The sequence below is a fragment of the Bubalus bubalis genome, chromosome 1 (assembly GCF_019923935.1).
Source record: "Bubalus bubalis isolate 160015118507 breed Murrah chromosome 1, NDDB_SH_1, whole genome shotgun sequence".
Taxonomy (NCBI): domain Eukaryota; kingdom Metazoa; phylum Chordata; class Mammalia; order Artiodactyla; family Bovidae; genus Bubalus; species Bubalus bubalis.
In genome coordinates this window covers 179,343,048-179,367,006 of record NC_059157.1, presented here as the reverse complement: position 1 = coordinate 179,367,006, position 23,959 = coordinate 179,343,048, and the positions used below count along the sequence as shown (strand labels likewise).

The following is a 23,959-nucleotide window of genomic DNA, read 5'->3' as shown; positions in this document are numbered from 1 at the left end:
TTTGGCCACCTGATTTGAAGAGCCGACACATTGGAAAAGACACTGATGCTGGGAAAGATTGAAGGCAGGAGGAGAAAAGGGTGACAGAGGATGAGATAGTTGGATGGCATCATTGACTCAATAGACATGAATTTGACAAACTCTGGGAGATAGTGAGGGACAGTAAGCCTGGTGTGCTATAGTCCATGGGGTCGCAAAGAGTGGGACACAACTGAGCAACTGAACCACCACAACAAAGGAACTGCTGTGAAAGAAAAAACAAGCAACAGAAGAAAAAAAAAAAGCAAACACACAAAACCAAAAACTGAGGGGACTTAAAACTACAGAAATTTATTTTCTCACTGTTCTGGAGACCAGAAGCCCAAAACTACAGTGTCTGTGGGGTGCTTGCTTCTGGAGGTTCTGAGGGAGAAGCTGATTCAAGACTCTCCCAGCTTCTGTCGGTGCTGATCCTTGGTGTTCCTTAGTTATAGCTGCAGAAATTCAGGGTCTGCATCTGTCCTCATGTGTATCTCTGTGTGTCAGGCCTCTTTCTTTTCTAAGAATAGAAGTCACTGGATTTAAGGCCCACCCTAAATCCAGAATGATCTCAGCTTGAGATCCTTCATTACATCGGTAAGTAGGGGCCCATTCACAGGTACTGTGGGATAGGACGTGGATGTGTCTTTTGGGGAACGCAGCTCAATGCACTGTGCTGACCCTTGCTCCTCCCCACTGGAGGTGTGGTTGGGGGTCCAGCCTTCTCACCCAGGAGCCCCTGCCATCGTGCATTACAGCCATTCACAATAACACAAGCCAGGTGTGGAGAGGGCACAGCCTCGGCCTTAGCACCTCGCTGGCTGTTATCTGATCTTTGTGGACTCCCCAGTTTCCCTTCACTGCGGGAGGAGTTTGGAGGTAGCCCTGGGAAACTGCCGTCACAGTGCTAGTTGCAGCTGTCTTACGCTGGAGGCTCTGAGGAGTGACCCTGATGATCCCAGTACTCCTTTGCTTGTAAGGTCTGGCCAAACCTTCCTCAATATTTCTGCTGGGTGGTGACCAGGGCCTTGCTGTGTCCATTTTCCCCCAGCTGCCCTCAAGGCTTTGGAGCCCTGCCACCCTTCTGTCATTCCTGGGCAGGTAGATCTTGGCCTCTTTTGAGAGAGCATCTTGCTGTTGTCTTCCCTTCGGAAGTCCCTGTTGACCACCTGCCGGCTTCTCTGTGCCCATCACCTGGTTGACCTGTGCTGTATTTTCTCTCCCCTCCTTCATCATTCCTCTGATTGTGGCCCCCTCAGACCAGGGGAGACTCTTCTCTGAGCTCAGGGCCCTTAAGAGTGCTCCCGGGATGACAAATTTTCATTATGTGCCAGGTCCACAGGCTCCCCACCAACAAACACACTAATTTTACACATTCCTCTGCAAATTCATTAGTGGTGAATAGGCTTATGGTGCCCATGGTTCCTCCAGTTTTCCTTCAGATCTTCTAGGAAGGACTCAATGTACCTGCGTGCTAAGTCACTTCAGTCATATCTGACTCTTGGATGGCATCACCGATTCAATATACATGAGTTTGAGCAGGCTCCATGAGATGGTGAAGGACAGGGAAGCTTGGTGTGCTGCAGTCCATAAGGTCACAAAGAGTCAGACACAACTGAGTGACTGAACAACAACAAGGGCTAGCCAGGGACTATTAATAAAATACATACATTGGCACTCCACAAAATGCACTAGTTAGTTGTAAATCCAACAAAATATGTATAAGATCTGTAGAAGGAAAGCTGTAAAACTGATGAATCAATTCAAGGAAGGACTAAAGAACTAAATAAAAGGAGAGATATTCCATGTTCATGGATAGGAAGACTATATTTCTGAGATGTCAGTTCTTCACAACCTGATCATAAAGTTAATGTAATCACAATCAAAATCTCAGCAAAGATTTTGTGGATATTGACAAACTGATTATGAAGTTTATAGGGAGAGCAAAATACTCAGAATAGCCAACACAATATCAAAGGAGAACAAAACTGGAGGATTGACTTTACCTATCTTCAAGACTTACTGTGAAGCTACAGTAATGAAGACAGTGTGATATTTACAAAAAGAATAGAGAGCCTAGAAGTAGACCACACAACACTGGTCAACTGATCTTTGATAAAGAGTGAAAATAATTTTGTTGTTCAGTTGCTCAGTCATGTCCTATTCTTTGCAACCCCAACCATCTCATCCTCTGCTGTCCCCTTCTCATCCTGCCTTCAATCTTTCCCAGCATAGGGGTCTTTTCCAATAAGTCAGCTCTGCATTAGGTGGCCAAAGTATTGGAGCTTCAGCATCAGCATCAATCCTTCCAATGAATATTCAGTGTTGATTTCCTTTAGGATTGACTGGTTGGATCTCCTTTCTGTCTAAGGGATTCTCAAGAGTCTTCACCAGCATCACAGTCTGAAAGCATCAATCATTCAGCGCTAAGCCTCCAACTGTCATATCTGTACATGACTATCAGAAAAACCATAGCTTTGACTAGATGGACCTTTGTGAGTAAAGTGATGGCTTTGCTTTTTAATATGCTGTCTAAGTTTGCCATACTGTTCATGGGGTTCTCAAGGCAAGAACACTGAAGTGGTTTGCCATTCCCTTCTCCAGTGGACCACATTCTGTCAGACCTCTCCACCATGACCCGCCCATCTTGGGTGGCCCCACAGGGCATGGCTTAGTTTCATTGAGTTAGACAAGGCTGTGGTCCGTGTGATTAGATTGACTAGTTTTCTGTGAGTATGGTTTCAGTGTGTCTGCCCTCTGATGCCCTCTCGCAACACCTACCATCTTACTTGGGTTTCTCTTACCTTGGACATTGGGTATCTCTTCACGGCTGCTCCAGCAAAGCACAGCTGCTGCTCCTTACCTTGGACGAGGGGTATCTCTTCACTGCCGCCCCTCCTTACCTTGAACGTGGAGTAGCTCCTCTCGGCCCTCCTGCGCCCACACAGCCACTGCTCCTTGGACAGTGGCTTGGTTTGCTCCTTGGTTTGCCTTGGGTTGCTCCTCCCAGTCGCTGCCCCTGACCTCGGGCGTAGGGTAGATCCTCCCGGCTGCCACCCCTGGCCTCTGGGGGTGAGGGGTAGCTCCTCTCGGCCACTCCTGTGCTTGATCATTGACCTAGAGCCAGACATCCTGGAATGTGAAGTCAAGTGGGCCTTAGAAAGCATCACTACGACCAAAGCTAGTGAAGGTGATGGAATTCCAGTTGAGCTATTTCAAATACTGAAAGATGATGCTGTGAAAGTGCTGCACTCAATATGCCAGCAAATTTGGAAAACTCAGCAGTGGCCACAGGACTGGAAAAGGTCAGTTTTCATTCCAATCCCAAAGAAAGGCAATGCCAAAGAATGCCCAAACTACTGCACAATTGCACTCATCTCTCACGCTAGTAAAGTCATGCTCAAAATTCTCTAAGCTAGGCTTCAGCAATACGTGAATCGTGAACTTCCAGATGTTCAAGCTGGTTTTAGAAAAGGCAAAGGAACCAGAGATCAAATTGCCAACATCTGCTGGATCATCGAAAAAGCAAGAGAGTTCCAGAAAAACATCTATTTCTGCTTTTTGACTATGCCAAAGTCTTTGACTGTGTGGATCACAGTAAACTGTGGAAAATTCTGAAAGAGATGGGAATACCAGACCACCTGATCTGCCTCTTGAGAAACCTATATGCAGGTCAGGAAGCAACAGTTAAACTGGACATGGAACAACAGACTGGTTCCAAATAGGAAAAGGAGTACGTCAAGGCTGTATATTGCCACTGTGCTTATTTAACTTATATGCAGAGTACATCATGAGAAACGCTGGACTGGAAGAAGCACAAGCTGGAATCAAGATTTCCAGGAGAAATATCAATAACCTAAGATATGCAGATGACACCACCCTTATAGCAGAAAGTGAAGAGGAACTCAAAAGCCTCTTGATGAAAGTGAAAGAGGAGAGTGAAAAAGTTGGCTTAAAGCTCAACATGCAGAAAATGAAGTTCATGGCATCTGGTCCCATCACTTCATGGGAAATAGATGGGGAAACAGTGGAAACAGTGTCAGACTTTATTTTTTTGGGCTCCAAAATCACTGCAGATGGTGATTGCAGCCATGAAATTAAAGGACGCTTACTCCTTGGAAGGAAAGTTATGACCAACCTAGATAGCATATTCAAAAGCAGAGACATTACATTGCCAACAAAGGTCCGCCTAGTCAAGGCTATGGTTTTTTCTGTGGTCATGTATGGCTGTGAGAGTTGGACTGTGAAGAAGGCTGAGCGCCGAAGAATTGATGCTTTTGAACTGTGGTGTTGGAGAAGACTCTTGAGAGTCTCTTGGACTGCAAGGAGATCCAACCAGTCCATTCTGAAGGAGATCAGCCCTGGGATTTCTTTGGAAGGAATGATGCTAAAGCTGAAACTCCAGTACTTTGGCCACCTCATGCGAAGAGTTGACTCATTAGAAAAGACTCTGATGCTGGGAGGGATTGGGGGCAGGAGGAGAAGGGGACGACAGAGGATGAGATGGCTGGATGGCATCACCGACTCAATGGACGTGAGTTTCAGTGAACTCTGGGAGTTGGTGATGGACAGGGAGGCCTGGTGTGCTGCGATTCATGGGGTCGCAAAGAGTCAGACACGACTGAGCGATTGAACTGAACTGAACTGAACTGAGGTTTGTCATAGCTTTCTTCCAAGGAGCAAACATCTTTTAATTTCATGGCTGCAGTGACCATCTTCAGTGATTTTGGAGCCCAAGAAAATAAAGTCTGATGCTGTTTCCATTGTTTCCCCATGTATTTGCCATGAAGTGATGGGACCAGATGCCGTGATCTTTGTTCTTTGAATGTTGAGTTTTAAGCCAGCTTTTTCACTCTCCTCTTTCACTTTCATCAAGAGTCTCTTTTAATTCCTCTTCACTTTCTGCCATTAGGGTGGTGTCATCTGCATATCTGAGGTTATTAATATTTCTCCCAGCAATCTTGATTCCACCTTGAGCTTCATCCAGCCCAGCATTTCTCATGATGTACTCTGCATATAAGTGAATAAGCAGGGTGACAATATACAGTCTTGACATACTCCTTTCCCAATTTTTAACCAGTCAGTTGTTCCATGTCTGGTTCTATTGCTTCTTGACCTGCATACAGGTTTCTCAGGAGGCAGGTGAGGTGGTCTGGCATTCCCATCTGTTTAAGAATTTTCCACAGTTTCTTGTGATCCACAGAGTCAAAGGCTTTCATGTAGTCAGTGAAGTAGAAGTAGCTGTTTTTCTGGAATTCTCTTGATTTTTCTGTGACCCAGCAGATGTTGGGAATTTGATCTCTGGTTCCTCTGTCTTTTCTAAATCCAGCTTGAACATCTGGAAGTTCTCAGTCCACATACTGTCGAAGCCCAACTTCCAAGGGTTTGAGCTAGCATGTGAAATAAGTGCAATTTTACTGTAGTTTGAACATTCTTTGGGATTGGAATGAATTGAACATTCTTTGGGATTGGAATGAAAACTAACCTTTTTCCAGTTTTGTGGCCACTGCTGGGTTTTCCAAGTTTGCTGTCATTTTGAGTGCATCACTTTAACAGCATCATCTTTTAGGATTTGTAAGTAAGGAGTAAAAGTAATACAATGGAACAAAACATAGTGTCTTCCACAAATGGTGCTAAAATAACCAACCAGCCATCCACATGCCGAAAAAAGAAAAGAAGTCTTGACTTATATCCTTCATAAAAAGCATCATTTATATCCAACTGTTTAGAAATAATAATAGGTAATATTGATGAGTGATTATTATAGATTAGATACAATAACAGACACTCTACAAATCACATTTCATTGATCTTCCTATTTCCTTGAGAAACAGGTATTTGCACCCATGTTCCCTGTGAGAAATATGGGGCTCAGAATTTGTGGGTTGCCCAGGCCACACTGGTCTTATGTACACAGCCTGGGTTAGAACCCATGCCTTGTGGCTTTAACTCCAGTGCTCTCCTCGCTACAGCATGGCTAACAAGGTAAGGGGCCTCTGAAGGAGGTAGGCGTGTGTTTTCCTCTGCTGGTAAATAACGCTGGGCATCATTTCTCTAGTTTGGGGAGGCAAGCCCAAGGATCTTAGTGAAGCATAAAGAAAACACGGCTTGTTGTCTCTAGCCATTCCCAAAGTTAACACTGAATTGTGACTGTTGTAGAGTGGAGTTCCAGGTCATTTTGCTGAGATGTGAATTTGAATCACAGCACCAGTGGACTTGCCAAAGGGACGCACAGTTGCTTGCTATTTGCCATTTATCATCATTATGTTATGTTATGATGTCATGTCATGTTCATTAGAGTGACCCTTACGAAGCAGGGAGAAGGTGGCTCCTGCCTTCTTCCCATGAAAGCCAGCCAGTAGTACTGATGATGGATATCAAGAGAAGGCAAAGAGAATGGGCATTTTACAATAAAGACTGTATCCTTGGTTGCATTACTCAACTTAGAAATTAACAGAAGTCTTAGAATCGGTCCACATTTCACCAGTCCAGTGTACATCGGAGGCGAGGGGTAGTAGTCCATGTGCAAATCTGCCTCACCTGTGCTCTTCTCTCCCACATGCCAGGATTTACATGTTGCTGCCCTTAAAGTTAGGGTCTCCTGGTGCAGAGTTAGGGACCAGTGTGTTCCAGGTAAGCTTCCTCCCTAAGATGCTGGAGGCCAGAGCTGGCACCCCTACTAGGGTCTCATCCCCTCACAGATTCAGTCGCTGATCCATTCACCTGTCCTCACAGCAGATGCGTAGGGGCCAGTGTTCCATGTCTGTCTTTCCAGGCACATTGCCCAGCCTCAGGAAGCCTGGAGTGCAGGGAGCTTCATAGCCTGTCTTCCTTTCCACAAGCCCTCGTCTCTCAGAATCTAAACACAGGCTGTGGGCCCTTCTGTATGTGCACCCAGAGGCCCCAGCGTGTCAGCGCTGGAGGTGCTGGTGCTCCCAGTGACTGCATGAGGTGGGGACTGTGCCAAGCCCCTGGGAATCTGCAGCTCTGTGAATTCCAACCCTTCGTGTTGGCTCTCTCTCAGGGCCAGAGCCCAAGAGCTGCAGCCTCTCTGCTCAGGGGCCCGAAGCCCCCACAGCATCCCATGTGGGCGGCATGCAGGCAGGGGTTTGTTCTCTGTGCCTGTCACTCTGCTACGTGGAGGGAAGTGGGGCTTTTGTGAGTTCTTAAGTGAGTCTTCTGGCTCATTGTCTGGGCCCAGCTCTCCTTAAACCTTCACCAGCTCCATGAGGACAGGGGTGGGGCTGGGAAAGGCCGGATGTATTCCCAGCCGGAGCTGAAAACACTATTCATCCCAGAAACACCCTATTAAGCAGCAACAACAGCACAAAAAGGGAGTGGGTAGAGGGAATAGGAGGAGGGAGGTGAGGGCCAGGAAGAAGAGACTTGAAAGGGGTACCAGCAATGGATACAGAGCTCCGAGGAGAGCCTCAGGTTCTCCTAAGGAGACCCTGGCATGCTTGGTGGGGGAGGATGGGGACCTACATCCCCGTGCCTGGTAAGGGGATCTGCAGGGAGATAAAGAGAGAAGTAGGATGTGCCCAGCAATATGTGACAGCCCCCTTCCCTCTCGTGTGATGTTCAGACCTGTCAGAGGTGGTGGGGGCTGGAAGAAGAGCTGATGGAGTCAGGAGCGTGCGACTGGGAGAGAGAAAACTCGGAAGGGCTGCCATGGAGAAAGGGGACCAATTGGTTCTGTGGGGGCCCTTTTAGGGCACAGCAAGTGTTGAAGAAAGGAAATCCCAGGAGGCAGACTTCTGACAAGAAAATGGCCCAGCTGGGCAGGTAGTGAGTGCCTCATCTTGGGTGGTATGCAAGCAAAGATTGAGTGACCGACTGGTAAGAGTGCTGGATCAGAGCCTGAAGCTGGGAAGGAGGAGTGCACCAAGTCTCTGGAGCTTTTTAGACCGTGTGTGTATGTGTGTGTGTGTGTGTGTGTGTGTGTGTTAGTTGCTCAGTCATGTCCAACTCTTTGAGACCACATGGACTGTAGCCTGCCAGGCTTTTCTGTCCATGGAATTCTCCAGGCAAGAATACTGGAATGTGTAGCCATTCCCTTCTGCAGGGAGTCTTTCTGATGCAGGAGTCAAACTTCGGTCTCCTGCATTGCAGGCAGATTCTTTACCATCTGAGCCATCAGGGAAGCCCTCTTTGAGAGGTTCAGAATTGAGAGTGGCACCCAGATTTGGGCCTAGTCTCTGATTGCCTTTGGGTAGGCAAGAAGTGAAGTGAGTGGGCAGGTGAAGTCTGGACTGGTCATTGGGTGCAGGCTGGAGGACAGGGAACAGAGCTCCAGATCCTGTGTCACTGAACTTAATCTCTTTTCAGTTCAAAGGAAGAGAAATGCAGACTTGATTTTTCAATCTGTTCTTTTGTCCAAAAAACTACAGTGGAGAGTCACAGTACTTTTGCCTCACGCCATCAGGGAGAGTGCAAGGCCAAGTCCATGAACAGCCTTCCCTGTAAGCTTCTGGACCTGAGGAGGAGGTGGTGATTTCCAGGGGCCCCCATGGCCCTCGGTCAGGAGACAGGGGCTGTGCTTTCTGTCAGGCAGAGCCTCTGAGAGAGAGTCTGTCCTCGTCATACCGACCCTCCACCCCACCACATCTGTATATTTCTCTTAAGCTTGGCCACAGTCCCTAGCACCCTCTGTGAAAGCCTGCCTGACCACCCAGCCATGCTCTCCTCCCGCCCTGAGGGTGTAGCCCATGTGCCACTGGTACCCCAGCTCTGTAGGGCCTGCATTCCGGGCTCCTTCTCAGCGAGCCCCTGACCCATGTCCTATAGACTCTGTGAGTGATGTCAGTCTCATCTGTGGACTGTCTGTGCCTGACCCATGTGCCAGCCCTGCTCTGTGAATCAGGCCCCAAGTTCACAGGCTGCCGGCTGCAAGGTGGAGGCCCCATCATGCTTCCTGCAGGAACCTCCCTGGTGATTGAAGCCCGCGTTCTACCCCACCTCCCCTTGCACCCTCAGGGCAGCCTCAGTCACTGTCTGCCTTTCGTCATTTCCCCTGTTCTGTTGGATGGATTTTGAATGCTTGTGATGGGTCTGTCCTGGGCTCTGAACCCGCCTTCCTGTACCGCATGACCCCGTCATCTGTGAGGTGATGATAGGAGCACCAGTAGCAGACCCAGGGAGGAGCCTGCCAGGGGAATGGCTCCCTCTGGTCTGTGAGATCGTAATTCTGGCCTCTTCTAGCTGAGTGGGTGTTGTGGTCAGTGGGGTGACACCCACAGCCCCTCTGGTGCTGCCCTTGTACCTCCATGATGCCTCCTGGCATTGGGAATTGACCTTTTGCCATTGTGCCTCTCCTTGTCAGGGAGCCGTCCTGCCCTGTCTGTCAGTCCTGCTCCTAAGAACCCTCTATCATCGCCAAGACAGCCCAGGAGCACCCCAGGAATGCTTCTATTATATCTGTGTTTTCCAATCAATAGACTTGACTGGCCCCCAGCACCCAGCGTTTCCTGAGACCCCAAACAGTCTCGACACCATTAGCGTCCTCCCCACAGTGAATGCCTTTGTACAGAAATATCTCCAGAGAATTTGAGGCTCCCTTGTTAGCCTTAGAGGGGTCCTGCTGGCTTGCCCCAGCTGGGGCTGGCAGGCCTGGTAGCCGGAGTCCCGCTCTTCACCTGCTCTGACCAGGAATGCCTGAGCTGCCCTCTGCCCCAGAAAAGGAGGGTAGGGGGGAGTCTGGGACCTGAAACCTCCCAGGGCAGGAACTGTCACACTCTGAGAGCTGTCAGGCTTTGGGGACTGGACAAATGCCACATCACAACCCAGATGCCCTCCCACACACACCCAGGCCTTAGGACAGGCCCTCAGCGCTGAGGAGACATTTTATGCAGTTGTTTCCATGTAACAAGCAACTAAAGTGAGATGAGCAGAAGGGTGGCCAACTCCCCATCAGTTTGTCAGAGGGGACAGGCCAGGAGACGGCAGACCTGCAGAGTAGGCCTGGCCCTGCCGTCAGCATGTGATGAGAGCCTGGACCCTCTCTACCCACGCTCCTGGGGTGGACAACAGTAGGGTGGCCAACTGACCACTCCGGGCCTTTTTCCGGATGGAGTCTGGCTCTCTGGAGAGAGGAAGGTGGGCTGGGCATGAAGGCTGGAGGCCAGGAGAGTGGTGCCATGGGGCAGCACCCCTCCATGGCCATGCCAAGGATACAGACTCCTGGAAGAGGATGTCTGTGTATCTGGTGGGAGGCACTCTGTGAAGAGGCCCCAAGGGGGTGTGTTTGCTCTGGTGTCCCCTTGGGAGTCATCAGCCCCTGGCTGGTCCAGGATATGTCCAGGAGAAGGCCAGGGCCTGCCTGCCAGCCCCCACTCCTTTCTTCTCTGGCACATCCCCCAAGCCCCTACTAGAGCCCTCCCCCTGGTGCCCCTGGCAGGGGGCAGTGACATCTGAGAGTTACTGTGCCACAGATCAATCCAGGATGTGGGCACAGGAGGGCTGGAAGGAGAGGCAGACGGCAGCATGTTCCTTCTGATTAACGAGCCCAGGCCACCATCCATCGCCGGCCTTCATTAGGGCTGCAGAGAGTCATTTTGCATGGGCGTGCAACCTCTCCTCCCCTCTCTTCTCCAGGGTGATTGATGCCCCCCAGGTGCCCGCATCCCCCAGCAAGTGAGAAGCCCTCTCTCCTCCTGTGGATGAGGAGCGGAGGCAGCCGGCTTATTATGCATGATTCTTACCTGTGTGCCCTTGGCGCCAACTCACAGGGCTGTCAAAATGGCCAGGGCAAACGGATCTAATCTCCCTTAGAATTTAGTGCTAGGAGACTGCAAAATGCCAGGCTTCTCCATTTTAATGGGTCTTTGACTCTCCCCACAAAAATGCAAACAGGTGAAGCACTGAGCAGTGGGCGCTTAGCCAGGCTGGCACCATCAGCATGCTGGAGCAGAGAGATAAAGGATGTCCCTGGACCACAACGCTCCTGGGTGGTTCTCTTCTCTCTTCTTGCTGCTGGAAGGCACCCGTGTTGGTGCTGGGGTGGGAAGCTGGGTCAGGAGGAGGTGAGGGCTTGGGCAGAAGCTCTGCTACAGGTCTGGTTAAAGGCCCCCCAGTGCCTGATGACCTGGGTGTGCCCGGGGCTGCTGACCATCATGCCTGGGCAGAGAGGAGCCTCCCAGGTCTACCTTGCCTGTGCCCACTGACACCATCTGGCTGGTTTGGGTTCTGCCTACAGATATTTGATGCTGTGGAGGGCCAGAGATCCCCAGCCAGGATGGGTGAGACACACTTTTCTTCTCAGTTCTCTGGCTATGGGGTATTTTCAGACGTAGGAGAGGTGCATGTGGATTTGAGGGTGCCTGGCCAGCTTGAAGGATCAGGAAATATAGACGTTGGAATGGGAAAGGGAGCTGAGATAAAAGGAAAAGAATGTAGATAAGGAATCAGGCAGAAGACAGAGGGGCTGTTTGGCATTTTGTGCCTAAAATGAAGACTTTCAGTCTCCCCTTTTCCTTGCGCCTGTGTATAGTCTCACTTGCTCAGGGCTTCTCTTTTGTTGGAGCGCAGCTGCCAGTCCTTGAATTCCAAATCCCCTCCTCCATTGAGGAGACAGATGAGGGTGGCATGCCATGCAAGATAAGTGTAGGGGCGTGGGGAGGGGACAGGCTGGGCCCCACAAGGGAACAGTCTCCCAAGGGTGGGCCGGGCACAGAGCCTCCACCTCCACTTGGGCAAGAACACTGTTGAAATCCTTTCACTGTGAAAGGTGGCCCCGGTGGTCCTGATCCATCGGGACGATGAGTAGGTAATAGCACAGGTGTGTGGGGGCCCTGCCTTTGTTCTGAAATGCTGTCCCTGACCTTGGCCCTGGGGAAAACTCAAAGGGTGAAAGTGAGTCGCTCAGTCATGTTTGAGCTGCTTGTTGACCTCTTCCCAAGCTTCTCTGGATGTGAGGAGAGACTCTTGCCTTCAGTTCTTGGTGGCTTTGCAAGAGGGGACCCTCCCTGGTGGCACATGAGACTGTTGATGAGAGAGACCATGCCCAGCACCACTGTTCTCAAACTGGTGATTCTTCAGCCATAGTTTTGAAGAATGAAGCCATGCCACACTGCACCAAGAGGACCTGTGCTTTCCATAGCAGAGGCTGCTGGAGCCACACTCATGAACAAGATGGGCTGTGGGGCATGCGTGTGCATGAGTCCATAACCCTCTCTCCCCCCGCCCCATTCCACAGGCCACCATGGGTCCCCATCCCTGACCAGGGCCCTTATACAGACATTTGTTGTTGGTTAACCCAGAAAGTCCCTGTGTCCAGCCCAGCAGAGGTGCTGTGGGCCCCAGGCCTGGCTGCTGGAGGCTGCTGCCCTCTGGTTGCAGAGCCCATGCCCCATGGGATGGGGAGGCATGTGCTGAAGAGGGTAGTATTGGGGTCACTGGGTTTGGGATGTGGCTGTAGAGCTGTGGCTGGTACCCCTGCATGCCAACTTCACCAGCTTTGCACCAGCACCAGGGCACTGAGAATAACATGGGGCCCAGGAGAGGCCTGGCGTGTTTGTGTTCCCTGGGCCTCAGAGTGTAGGAGGGGTCAGGGGAGCCACTTGGCTATTCGGGATACATCGTCAGCCTTCCCTTTAGGCCCAGGTGAGACCCAGTGTGTCTAAGCGGGCAGCCTGCAGGAGAGGCATTCGGTACACTCATGCTGAGGCTGCGGCCCCATCCCAGATCCCCCGTGTGCGGTGTCCGTGGTTGAAGGATGCTGCAACAGGGTCCTTTGGGGGTTGGACAAGGAGGGCTGAGGAGAAATTAGAGGGCAGCTGGAGGGCCGAGGCTTTTCAATCAAGACTGCCATGGCGGACTGGGGTTGGAGGACCAAAGCCCACCCTTCAGAGTGGGCCTTAGGACCTAGCTGGGACCTTAAGCCCTTAAGACACTCCACTGCCCACACTAGGACCAAGCACAGGGCATGGCAGTGCTTGCTATTAGGGGATCAACTCTGATTTGTCAAGCACTTGGGCAATGAGTGTCTAGTGGCACTTCCTTGGCTCCAAATGATTGCCTAGGTTGATGCCCTAACCTCAATACCTTATGATATGACCTTATTTGGAATAGGGTCATGTGGATATAATTCATTACCATGAGGTCAAACTAAAGTAGGTTGGACCCCTAACCCAATATGACTGATATCTTCTAAGATGGCCATGTGAAGAAAGAGACACTTGGGGTCACCCATGACCCTGAAGGCAGAGATCAGTTCAGTTGTTCAGTCGTGTCCGACTCTTTGCAACCCCATGGACTGCAGCATGCCACGCCTCCCTGTCCATCACCAACTCCCAGAGTTTACCCAAACTCATGTCCATTGAGTTGGTGATGCTATCCAACCATCTCATCCTCTGTCATCCCCTTCTCCTCCTGCCCTCAATCTTTCCCAGCATCAGGGTCTTTTCCAATGAGTCAGCTCTTTGCATCAGGTGGCCAAAGTATTAGAGTTTCAGCTTCAACATCAGTCCTTCCAATGAACACTCAGGATTGATCTCCTTTAGGATAGACTCGTTGGATCTCCTTGCTCTAAGGGACTCTCAAGAGTCTTCTCCAACACCACAGTTCAAAAGCATCAATTCTTCGGTGCTTAGCTTTCTTTATAGTCCAACTCTTACGTACATACATGACTACTGGAAAAACCATAGGACCTTCGTTGGTAAAGTAATGTCTTTGCTTTTTATTGGAATGATGCAACTTCAAGGCAAAGAACACCAAAGATTGTCAGGAAGACCCCAGAAACTAGAAGAGGCCAAGAAGGATTCTCGCCTTCAGGTTTCAGGGAGAGCATGGCCCTGCTGACACCCTGATTTTGGACTTTTAGCCCCCGGGGCTGTGAGACATTGGATTTCTGTTGTTTGAAGCTACCTAGATTGTGTGCTTTTGTTATAGCAGCTGGAGGAAACTAATATATCTCCTAAATCAGTTTTTATATTTTATTAGTAAAAAGCATTTGCAAGGTACTGGCGTATGCACTGATAAGTCACCATAAGACCAAGCTAGACCTGGGGATTCAGGAGGCAGAAGGGTCCGTTCAAGCTCCAGAGATTCCTTATGGTTTCTTTCCATGTTTCTTACAGACCGCTCTAGGGACTGAGGGCCAGAAGTGACCTGCTGAGGCCAGAGAGGAGAGGGACCCTCCCAAGCCAGGTACCAAGTCTGAGCTGGGCTGGGCTGGGCAGAGAAGGCAGCCCTTCTGAGGCTTGTCTCCAGCCCTCTCCAGCTCCCCAGCTGAACAGCCCATGTCAGGTTCCCATGCTCTGGTCTGCTTCCCAGGGAGCCTCACTTGGTAGAGCTCTGGGAGGGAGGGAAATCAGAGTTATGCCTCTGGCTTGTTTACTGGTTCTGCCACGTGGAAACCAGGACCAGACCCAGAGCCCCTCCCACCTCTTAGAGGCACATTTCTATGCTCTGACCCATTTAAGCTGTGGCTTCTATTTATGATAATTAATTGCACCTTGAGAAATGAAAGAAACAGAAGGAGAAGGGTGTGGTGGGGAGGACTACACTAATCTGTGTTCTTTAAAAGAGCAAATTTCACAGTTTGTATTTATGGTTTAAGTGCCTGTTCCGACTCATTCAGTCAGTCAGTCATTCAGCAGATGGGCTGGACTGGCTCCTTCCATTTACTCAGGCTTACTTCTCTTTCTCATCAGCCCCTCTTACATACCAGTCAATGGAGACTTATGTGATAACTGTTCCTCTTCACCTTACATTTTGTACTTGGCAGAGACAGTCAGTCAGTCAGTTTAGTCGCTCAGTTATGTCTGACTCTTTGCAACCCCATGAACTGCAGCATGCCAGGCCTCTCTGTCCATCACCAACTCCCGGAGTTTACCCAAACTCATGTCCATTGAGTCAGTGATGCCATCTAACAGTAAATAAATGTTATTCCAATGAGTGTTGTTAAAAATACACAGAGCATCTTTCTGGACTTGGTCTTACTGGCTCAGAGATGCAAGGGAGATACCTCTTTCTGGAAAATCAGATTTTGATGTTCAGATGTTGATTTGCTTGTTAGTCTTGGAGCTGGGACTTGAACCAGGTCTCCAGAGCTGATGGAGCATTTCTGCTACAGAAGGCATCTGATTAAAGTCTATAGGATGTAAGTCACAGCTATGCCTTCTCAAAGTACTTATAGCACAGTTGGGCAAGAAAGATTCAGAACAGAATTCAGGTAGAGAAGAGGAAAAAGCCATTCCAGGCAGGAGGCCCTGCCTGAGCACAAGTGGGGGTGTGGGGGATGATGGGTCTCCTTTGGGAAACTGAAGGTCAATATGGAAAAGCCAGGCTTGGAGCAGAAGCTTCATGGAGGCCAGAAGTTTGTGGCATATCTTGGATTAGTGAAGAGACTTTGGAAATCATAAAGTAGGGGAGTGAGATGGGATGAAATAGGGGTTTTTAGAAGGTGGGTTAAATTTCTGTTTCTGAACATGTGTCTTCTAAAACAGCATAGGAATAAGAAGAGAGTGAGTGATAGTAAACTGGTGTCCCTGACCTATGAACTCTTGCACTTGGCTTTCTGGTCTTTGCACTCATGCTGCTACTTCACTCCACTGAAGTGCTGTTTCCAGAGTTGCATCCGTGGGGCAGACACAGTTCTGTGTCCTGCTCTGTGTTTAGTTGCTGACATCCTGATGCTGTGACATGGTTACACTCCAGGAGTGTGAACATGAGTGTGCCATCCTGCATTTACTTCCCCTCTGGATAGGCTGGTTCTAGTGTTCTCATGTTCTAAATAATGCTGCAATGAATATCTTATTGATATAGAGCCTTCTGTTTTCCTTTGGCCAATGTCTCGGGGGTGACATCACTCGGTAATCAGAGGAACCGAGATTCTATAAGGCTTTGCTGAATGTGGCAGTATTGCCTTTGAACTAGTTACATGGACAGCAGGAGCTAAACTGGGCAGCTGTGTGGAGAAGGGTACAGATGGAGCCTCTGTTGAGACACCAGATAGGAGGTGGTTGCTGTGGTCCCACTGTGCAGGGCTGATGCCCTAGACTCATAGTTGCTGATACTGGAAAGGAACACACAGTGAAGAAGATGCAGGAGTCACTGTGGCGTGGTGAGTGATCTGATGATGGACTGGGGAGAACAAGGAATCAAAGCTAAATGCACCTGAGGTTTCCCAGAAGGGCTCCAGGGAATGGCAGTGGGATAGTGTGGAGCAGGGTGCGTGTGAAGAACCTTTGCCTGGGTGGACACGTGGGATGGGATGTGAAAGTCTTGCTTGGAATACTTTTTCACCAGCCGTGTTGGGCCCAGGGCCCAGTTACGCCAGAACACGAGCCCCTGAGGCTAGCTGGTACCTTTCCCAGTTTACGCTCAACCAGAGCCATCTCCAAACCCAGAGCTGGCACAGCTCTCGCTCCTCTGTCCTGGGGGGCAACCTGAAGCCTGTTTAGAAGGTTGGTGATGAGATTGCCGGGAGGCTGGACTGAGTTGGCAATAGGAAGTCTGGGCAAGTGTGAAGGTGGAGCTGAGCAGCTGTTGGTTGCGGGACCCTGTGTCAGGGGCTGGGGTTTGCGGGAGTAGCAGACACCTGAGGAATCTTGTGGGAATCATCAGGAGTTCTTTGCCCAGTGAACAGGATGTATGAAGATAGGACACACCCCCAGGGAAGACCTGGAGAAAGAGCCCCACGAGGCCCCTGCAGTGAACCTGGCCTGCATCTTTGGCAGGCCACAGTGATGGACGGAGCAAGGCCATGAGTGGGGACACCGAGGAGCCTGGGATGGTGGCTGGAGGAGTGAGCTCTAGGAAATGCTCAGGTTCTTGTGATGAGTTCAGGTCTGGAGGGCAACATAGGGGTCCCATGGAGAGGCTGAGGGCCTCACCATGGTCAGAGCTGCCCAGCGCACTGTGAGTACTGGCACACTCTGGATTTGGGAGTGGGGGAGACTGCTCACTACATGTCCTGTTCCTGCCAGTGTGGACTCAATCCTGGGACAATTGTGTGTGTGTGTGTGTGTGTGTGTGTGTGTGTGTGTGTGAAGGGGCTGGTCGCTGTACCTCCATCAGCTGGGGCTGGGAAAGCAAGGAGGAAGTGTCAGCTGTGCACCAGGCTTCACACACCTGTCATTTTATTCAGTGTTCACAACTGTCCCTGGGATTCCCCTTCCTGCCGCTCAGCGAGGCCGTAATTGCAGATTTAGCCGCGTGGTTATTTGATTAATTTCTGTCTTCTCACTTGTCTGCAAAGTCCTCAAGGGCCAGGGTGTCTGTTTTCCTCTGCTCTGTCTCTGGTTTCTGCACAGCACCCACCTGCCTGTGGGAGCGACTCAGACAACCTTTGCTGAATGGGGACCATCACCCCCTGATGGTCCAGTGATCCCAGTGGACCCAGTGATCCCAGCCCCTCGTGAAGGCTGAGGGAGAGGCTCGGGCTGCAGTGGGCTGACCTCCAACTCCTGGCCTTTATCTGGGAGGACCTGGATTCGTGGAGCGACTCTGGGCTGTGGCTCCTGCGTTTCGGGAGCTCTGTGAGCCACGGAAGGCTGCACCAGGCAGTGACTGCACGGCCGCGCTGGTTCTTCCCTGCTTGGAAGGTTCTTGAATTTGCCTTATCAAATACACATGAGGCTCTGCTCACTGGAGGCCCGGAAGCCCCCATTCCATCTGTGTATGTTGTTGTATATTGTTACCACCACGGAAGGACGTTGTAAATATTTTCAGCTGAATGTCTGATTAATGTCTCTCCAGCAAGAGTGGCAGAACTGTAAGGAGAGGGTTTATTTAGCTCTCTTTCACCATGATGGGCATCTAATTCATCCCAAATGTCAATACATCCCAAGGTGCCAATCCAGACAGAAAGGGGAACCGTCTGCAGAGCTGGGTGGCAGCTGCCTTTTCCTCTGTGCAGGGGGCTCAGACCTGCCCCCACCACCCTGACCCTCGGGTGGCAGCCCCCCGTGGTTGGAGGGGGGACCCTGAGGGTTTCCCTACCAGAACCACTGAAGGGAAATTGTTCCCTGGGAAAATGGCGTCTCTCTACCAGGCTGCTCATGTGCCCCAGGCTTCTCAGGTTCTTGCCAGTCTGGCCGGCTCCTGCCAGAGACCCCCTTCTGTCTCCCCTTGCGGCCTCCCCTCCCCTCTGGCTCAGTCTTCCTCACCCGCCTCTTAGGTTTGGGATGGTTCCCAGTTCATCTGCATCGACCTGTCTCTGCTTCCCCTGGTCACTCTGTTGTCTCTCCCAGGTGGCAGGTGGCTGTCTCCATTCCTCGCCCCCACCATAGCCCAGCCCTGCCCAGGAGGCCAGTGTTGCCTTTGCCCAGAGACAGTGGCATGTGTCTTTGGGGATGGACCCACTTACTCCCCACACGTCCATTCCCTTGAGTTTCTCAGTTTCCTTCTCATGGTCTCAGCCAGAACAGAATGCTGAGTGAGACTTTGCTTCTGTCTCTCCCCTGGACCAAGAGTCCCTCCAGGGGACCCACTGCTCTGATTCGCTGCCGTATTCTCCACGGTTGTGTCACTCCTGGGTCTTTAAAGGAAGGCAGTAGATATCAGTAGGTATCTATGATCATTAATTCTTATAGAAATCTTAGAGGTGTTTTACAGATACCATCATTAGATCCTTTTCGTAGCTAAGAAACTGAAGCTTGGAGTGGTTAAGTTATAATAATAAATGCATTCGTTTTGCTGTGCTTTGTGTCACGCAGTCCGCTCTTGGCCCTGAGCTCTGACGAGCCCTCCTCCATTCTGCAGATGAGGAGGGAGGGGACAGAGATGGTCACTGTGTGATGGAAGTGGGGCCTGGACCCCATCTGCCTACACCAGTGCCCTCGCTGCCCTCCATGTGCCCTCCCCAGCTTTTCTCCCTTGGGCAGTGAGCACGCACACCCAGAGAGCAGGGGCTGGTGGTGGGTATGGGTCCCAGAGTCCTGTCCCCTGTAGGCCTGCGATCTGACAGCAACACATGCACCTCCAGCTGGTTTGGTCCCCATGCCACTGTTTGAGAGCAGAAGTGATGGTAAATATTTAATTGTGCTTCCACCATAACTTTCTGCCAGAACTCTCAATATGCTTTATAAATGCAAATGAGCACTCTCTTCTTCTCCAGGGAGATGTAAACCTCCTCAAATCACTTTAATTCAGCCCCCACCAGAGTGTAATGCCATAATCAGGAGCGCTCTGTGCCAGAAAAGAAACTGCCCTTAATCATATCGAGTGGATGGTTTATGGTTTGGTGGCCTTCCGTCTCCGCGGCGGGCAGGATGCAGAGAAATGGATTCTTCTCGTTGCAACTTCTGTCCAAGAAGGTGGATGGAAAATTATTTAGAAACAGATTCAATTATAGCCCTTGAGCAGGTAACCAGGAATATAATGAACTCTTAGATTGTATTCATGGGGTTAGCAGAACAAACCTTGAAAGATTTAGGAGTTAAGGCTGTTTCTTACTTTTGGTTCTGGACTCTAGTTCCCTCCCTGCCCATGTCCTCTGCTCTTCACTGCACTTCAGCATGATCCTGAAGTTGGGGAGTGCCTCCATATACATTTTTATTGCAATATGTGCTGTTCTGGGGGGCTTTTGTGGCTTCTTAGCTGTATGAGCAAGATCCTCCATCCCAGGACACTGCAGAGTCCACAGACACCCATGTCTGCCCAGTAGGCAGCAGGCTGAGATTTGAGGCTATCAACATCAGGATGGGAGTCTGTGTGACCCTGAAGGAGGCATTACGCTATTCTGTACCCTGGTCCCTAACTCTGCCAAGTGGGTTCAGTGACTCCTGCTTCAGGCCCACCTGGTGACAGCATTTTAATCATGGAGATGAATTTCTCCAGGGCCTCATGGAGTGCCTTTGGAGACACATATTATGTAAATCTGGTGTGTCATTATGATCATTATTAGTGCTGTGAAGTGGAGACGCGGGGGAGAAGGAGGGCTGCTTGGTGCAGGAACCGGCCTCCCCAGCTGTCGGAAGAATCAGAGGAGAAAACAAACTCAAGAAGTCTGTTCCTGTGCTTGTGTTCCTTCACTTATGCAAGGGGCACCACTCTTGATCCAACTCCAAGTGAGCTTGGATGGGCTAGTAAACCCAGCTCACTGTATTTGCTTTACTCCCCTGTTTGCAGTGAGAGCCCCCACTCCATTGGGAGGCAGAAGGCTGTCACGGTGGGCTGTGTAGTGTCAGGTTGTGAGGAGGTGCCTCCCTGACCTGTTAGCACCTGTCCATACTGGTACCCACTGAGATACCCTGGACCCCATCTGCCGTGGGTATAGTCCATGCAAATCACCATGGGGTGGTTCTGGGGTCCCTTCATTAGACCTGTTCTGGCCCAAAGACTCTGTCTGCTCCATCTATGCCATGTCTGCCTAGTGGGGTTGCTCCAGGCCGGGATGCTGGGTGTCCAAGGCCCTGTCACCTGGACAGACTCCCACCATCCCTTCTCTGGGATTGAGCACCAAGAGACAAGGGCATAGGACACCCCTTGGCTCAGCACAGCTCCTCGTTTATCACTTTATTTCCACTGCCTCAGTCCTGCCCTTGGGGTAGGTTTCTTCCTAATCCTTTGGTTTATGCCAGGAGTTCTTTTGTTTCCTGCTGTTGCTGCTACTACTAAGTCGCTTCAGTTGTGTCCAACTCTGTGTGACCCCATAGACGGCATAGAGCCCATCAGGCTCTACCATCCCTGGGATTCTCCAGGCAAGAACACTGGAGTGGGTTGCCATTTCCTTCTCCAATGCATGAAAGTGAAAAGTGAAAGTGAAGTCGCTCAGTTGTGTCCGACTCTTCGAGACCCCATGGGCTGCAGCCTACCAAGCTCCTCCGTCCATGGGATTTTCCAGGCAAGAGTACTGGAGTGGGGTGCCAGTGCCTTCTCCGTTTTGTTTCCTAAGGGGCCCAAATTTCTGCATTCATACTTCCCATCTCCTGCCTGGAATAGAGAACAGAGAATGACTGTTCACAGAGGGTGGAGGGATGTTCAGGAGAAAAGGAAGCAGAGTAGGGAGAAACCAGAGCAACACGTCAAGTCTGTGTCCTGTGCCCATGTTTGTTGAGCCTCCTGTTCAGCTAGGGTGTGCTGTGCCCGGTGCTTTGATACATGCCTTGGAAAGTTCAAGTGCATAAGACACCTCCACTAGCCTAAAGAGCACCATTGTGTGATTTTGAAAGGTGCCCTTCTGGAACTCTGCACTCCCATTCCAAAAAAAACACAAAACCCTCACAATTATATATTTGACTCATAGCTTCTAACTTAGGCAAAACTTAACTCAAAATACATCATAGACCTAGGTAGGAGAAAAACCTTTGTAGTCTTAGGTTAGGCAAAGATTTTTTAGGTGTGATATCAAACTATAAAAGAAAAAAGTTGATAAATTAGACTTCTCCAAAGTTTAAAACTTCTGTTCTTTGAAAGATGCTATTAAAGGAATGAAAAGATAAGTCATAAAGTGGGATAAAATATTTGTAGACCATCTGGTCTGATAAAGGACTTGTATCCAGAATAAAGAAACTACCAAAGTCAACAATAAGGAAACAACCCAATTTAAAAATGGAAAAATATCAAACAGACACTTCACTAAAAGATATACAGATGACAAGAAATCATGTGAAAAGATGCTTAATATCACCCTTCATTGAGGAAATGAAAATTCAAACCACAATGAGATACCACTGCACATCTGTTAAAATGGCCAAAATTAAAAGTGACTGACCATGCCAAGTGTTGGCAAGGATGTGGATGAACTGGAACTCTCATACGCTCTCATGTAATAGCCCCCAAATGGAAATGACAAGTGAATCAGTGGACAAAATGCAATCTCTCCATACAGTGAAATACTACTCAGCAATGTAAAGGAATGAAATATTGATGCACACAAACACGGTGAATCTTAGTTATGCTGAGCTAAGCCAGATTAAGAAAATATACTACATGATTTCATTTATATAAATTTCTGGAAAATGCCAGTTAACCTATAGTGACAAAAAACAGATTACTTATTGCCTGGGGACAGTGACAGGGTAGGGCAGGGGCAAGAGGGGAGGAGGGATTACAGAGGGACAGGAACCTTCTGGGAATGATGGCTATGTTTCTTGATTGTGGTGATGGTTTCATGGGTATGAATATATGTCAAAACTTATCAAATTGTATGCTTTAATTATGTGCAGTTTATTGTATGTCATTTCTACCTCAGTAAAGCTGCTGTTTAAAAAAAAAAGAAAAGGATTTCTCTGGTGGTCTTGTGGTTGAGACTCTGCTTCCAGTGCAGAGGGCACGGGTTCAGTCCAGATCCCACACGCCGTGTAGTACAGCCAAAACACACAACCCCCCCTACACAACAAACAAACCCCCTGCAAACAAAAGGGCATTTGGACTTGCTGATCAAAGCTCTAGTCAGGTTTTGGGGAGAAGTTTCCATCGAGAGGTAGGGCTGACAGCAGTCAATAATAGACTGAAAAGGAAAGAAAGAAAAAAGAAAAAGCTGCCCCACTTTAGGACACTTCACTGCTATGTGCCCAAAAACAGTTGTAGTAAATATCAGCTCTGTAATTGCTACATGGTGCCTGGTGATCTTGGTGTATGTACTGTAGCCACCTTGGTGCCCTTGGGAGCTCATAGCCAAGTCAGGGTGTCCATCTTTCCCTTACTGGCCAGAGGGATTGGTGACCAGGAAGCAGGCCCCTGGGGTCTGCGATGTGTGTTTGTGTTTGGGGTGAGGCCTTTGCCAAAGCCTCATGAGCTTTCAGCAGAGTCTTGGGAAGGGGGTGGCTGTGTATCTGGGCCCAGAGGCAAAAGGACCTGCAGGAGGATGGAGTGTTGGGGCCAGAGAAGTTGAAGGGAAATCAGCTGAGAGTGTCAACGTGGATGCCTAAGGGGAAGCAGAGGAGAGGAGTGGGGAGAAAGGAGTAGGGAGTCAGAAATCAGAAGGAGGTGGCTGAGAAAGACTTGCGGAGGGAATTAGGCTTGGCTCTTGGGTCAGCATGGCCTGTGGAGAACACATAGGTTGAGTGATGTGAGAAGATGCCATGTCTCGGGATTAAAGTGATGAGTAGGCAGATGACGTCACACATCATCCCCCAGGTGGCTTGGGGTCATTCAGTAGAGCCTTAGCATCAGGACACCTGAGATCTGTACCTGACTCTGCCATGAGCTGTGTCCTCCTAGCAGATCTCTTCCCCTCAGCCGTAGGCTCAGCAGAGGAGCCCCAGGGTTCCTAGCACTGACATTTACAGTCCTAAGTAACTTCACTGTCCAGTAATTCTTCTGACGCACCATTTTTTTCTTTTTTGACCTTCAGAAACTTTAATGGACACCAGGACGGCTACTGCAGAGCTGGGCTGGACCGCCAATCCCGTATCAGGGGTGAGTGTCAGACCATCTGTCCTCCTGTCCTGATGAGCAGTCATGGGAGCAGGGCCTGACTTGCCCCTCTGGGATGTGGATTACAGGTGTGAATGGCTTTGTCCGTGGCCCATCCGCAGAGAGGCAGCAGCAGGTGGCTAAGGCCTGTGTGGGACTGGGGCCAGTGGCTGCCAGTAGTTGGGTGTTCAGGTCAGTGGTGATGGGGAGATCCGGATGCCCCTGGGGCTGAAGAGGGGCCAGGGCATGAGGAGGAGCTCGAGTTCAGAAAGGCTGAGGCTCTCTTTCACCTGGTGCTGCCTTAGAGCAATGTTCTGGATTCATTTGTTCAGTGTTATGCACCTGGTCAGAATCTGTAGCTGCAAAGATGAATACTCTTGAGGAGCTCATGACCTCCTGTGGGATCCAGCACATGCATGGATGAGCTGAAATGTATCCCTCCTGGGTGGCAGTGGGGAGACTGACAGCCAGGTGTGGGCACAGAACTGAAGCGAGACACTTTAGAGGGAGACAAGAAGCCTTTACAAAAAAAAAAGTGCACTCAAGCTGGGCTTTGGAGAGTGAGTAGGAGTTTGACAGGCAGTAAATAGGGAGTCTGGAAAGATGTTCCAAGTATGAGGAATAGCTGGTTAAAAGG

At 49.9% G+C, this 23,959-nt stretch overlaps 1 protein-coding gene across 1 annotated transcript in view; it reads left to right on the top strand.

The window, feature by feature from the left end:
- Positions 1-23,959, top strand: part of EPHB1 (EPH receptor B1) — a 463,088-nt gene that overhangs the window by 114,037 nt on the left and 325,092 nt on the right. Inside the window, exon 2 of the mRNA XM_025291403.3 lies at positions 23,261-23,325. Coding sequence (XP_025147188.2) covers positions 23,261-23,325 — 65 coding nt within the window. The remainder of the gene's footprint in view (positions 1-23,260; positions 23,326-23,959) is intronic.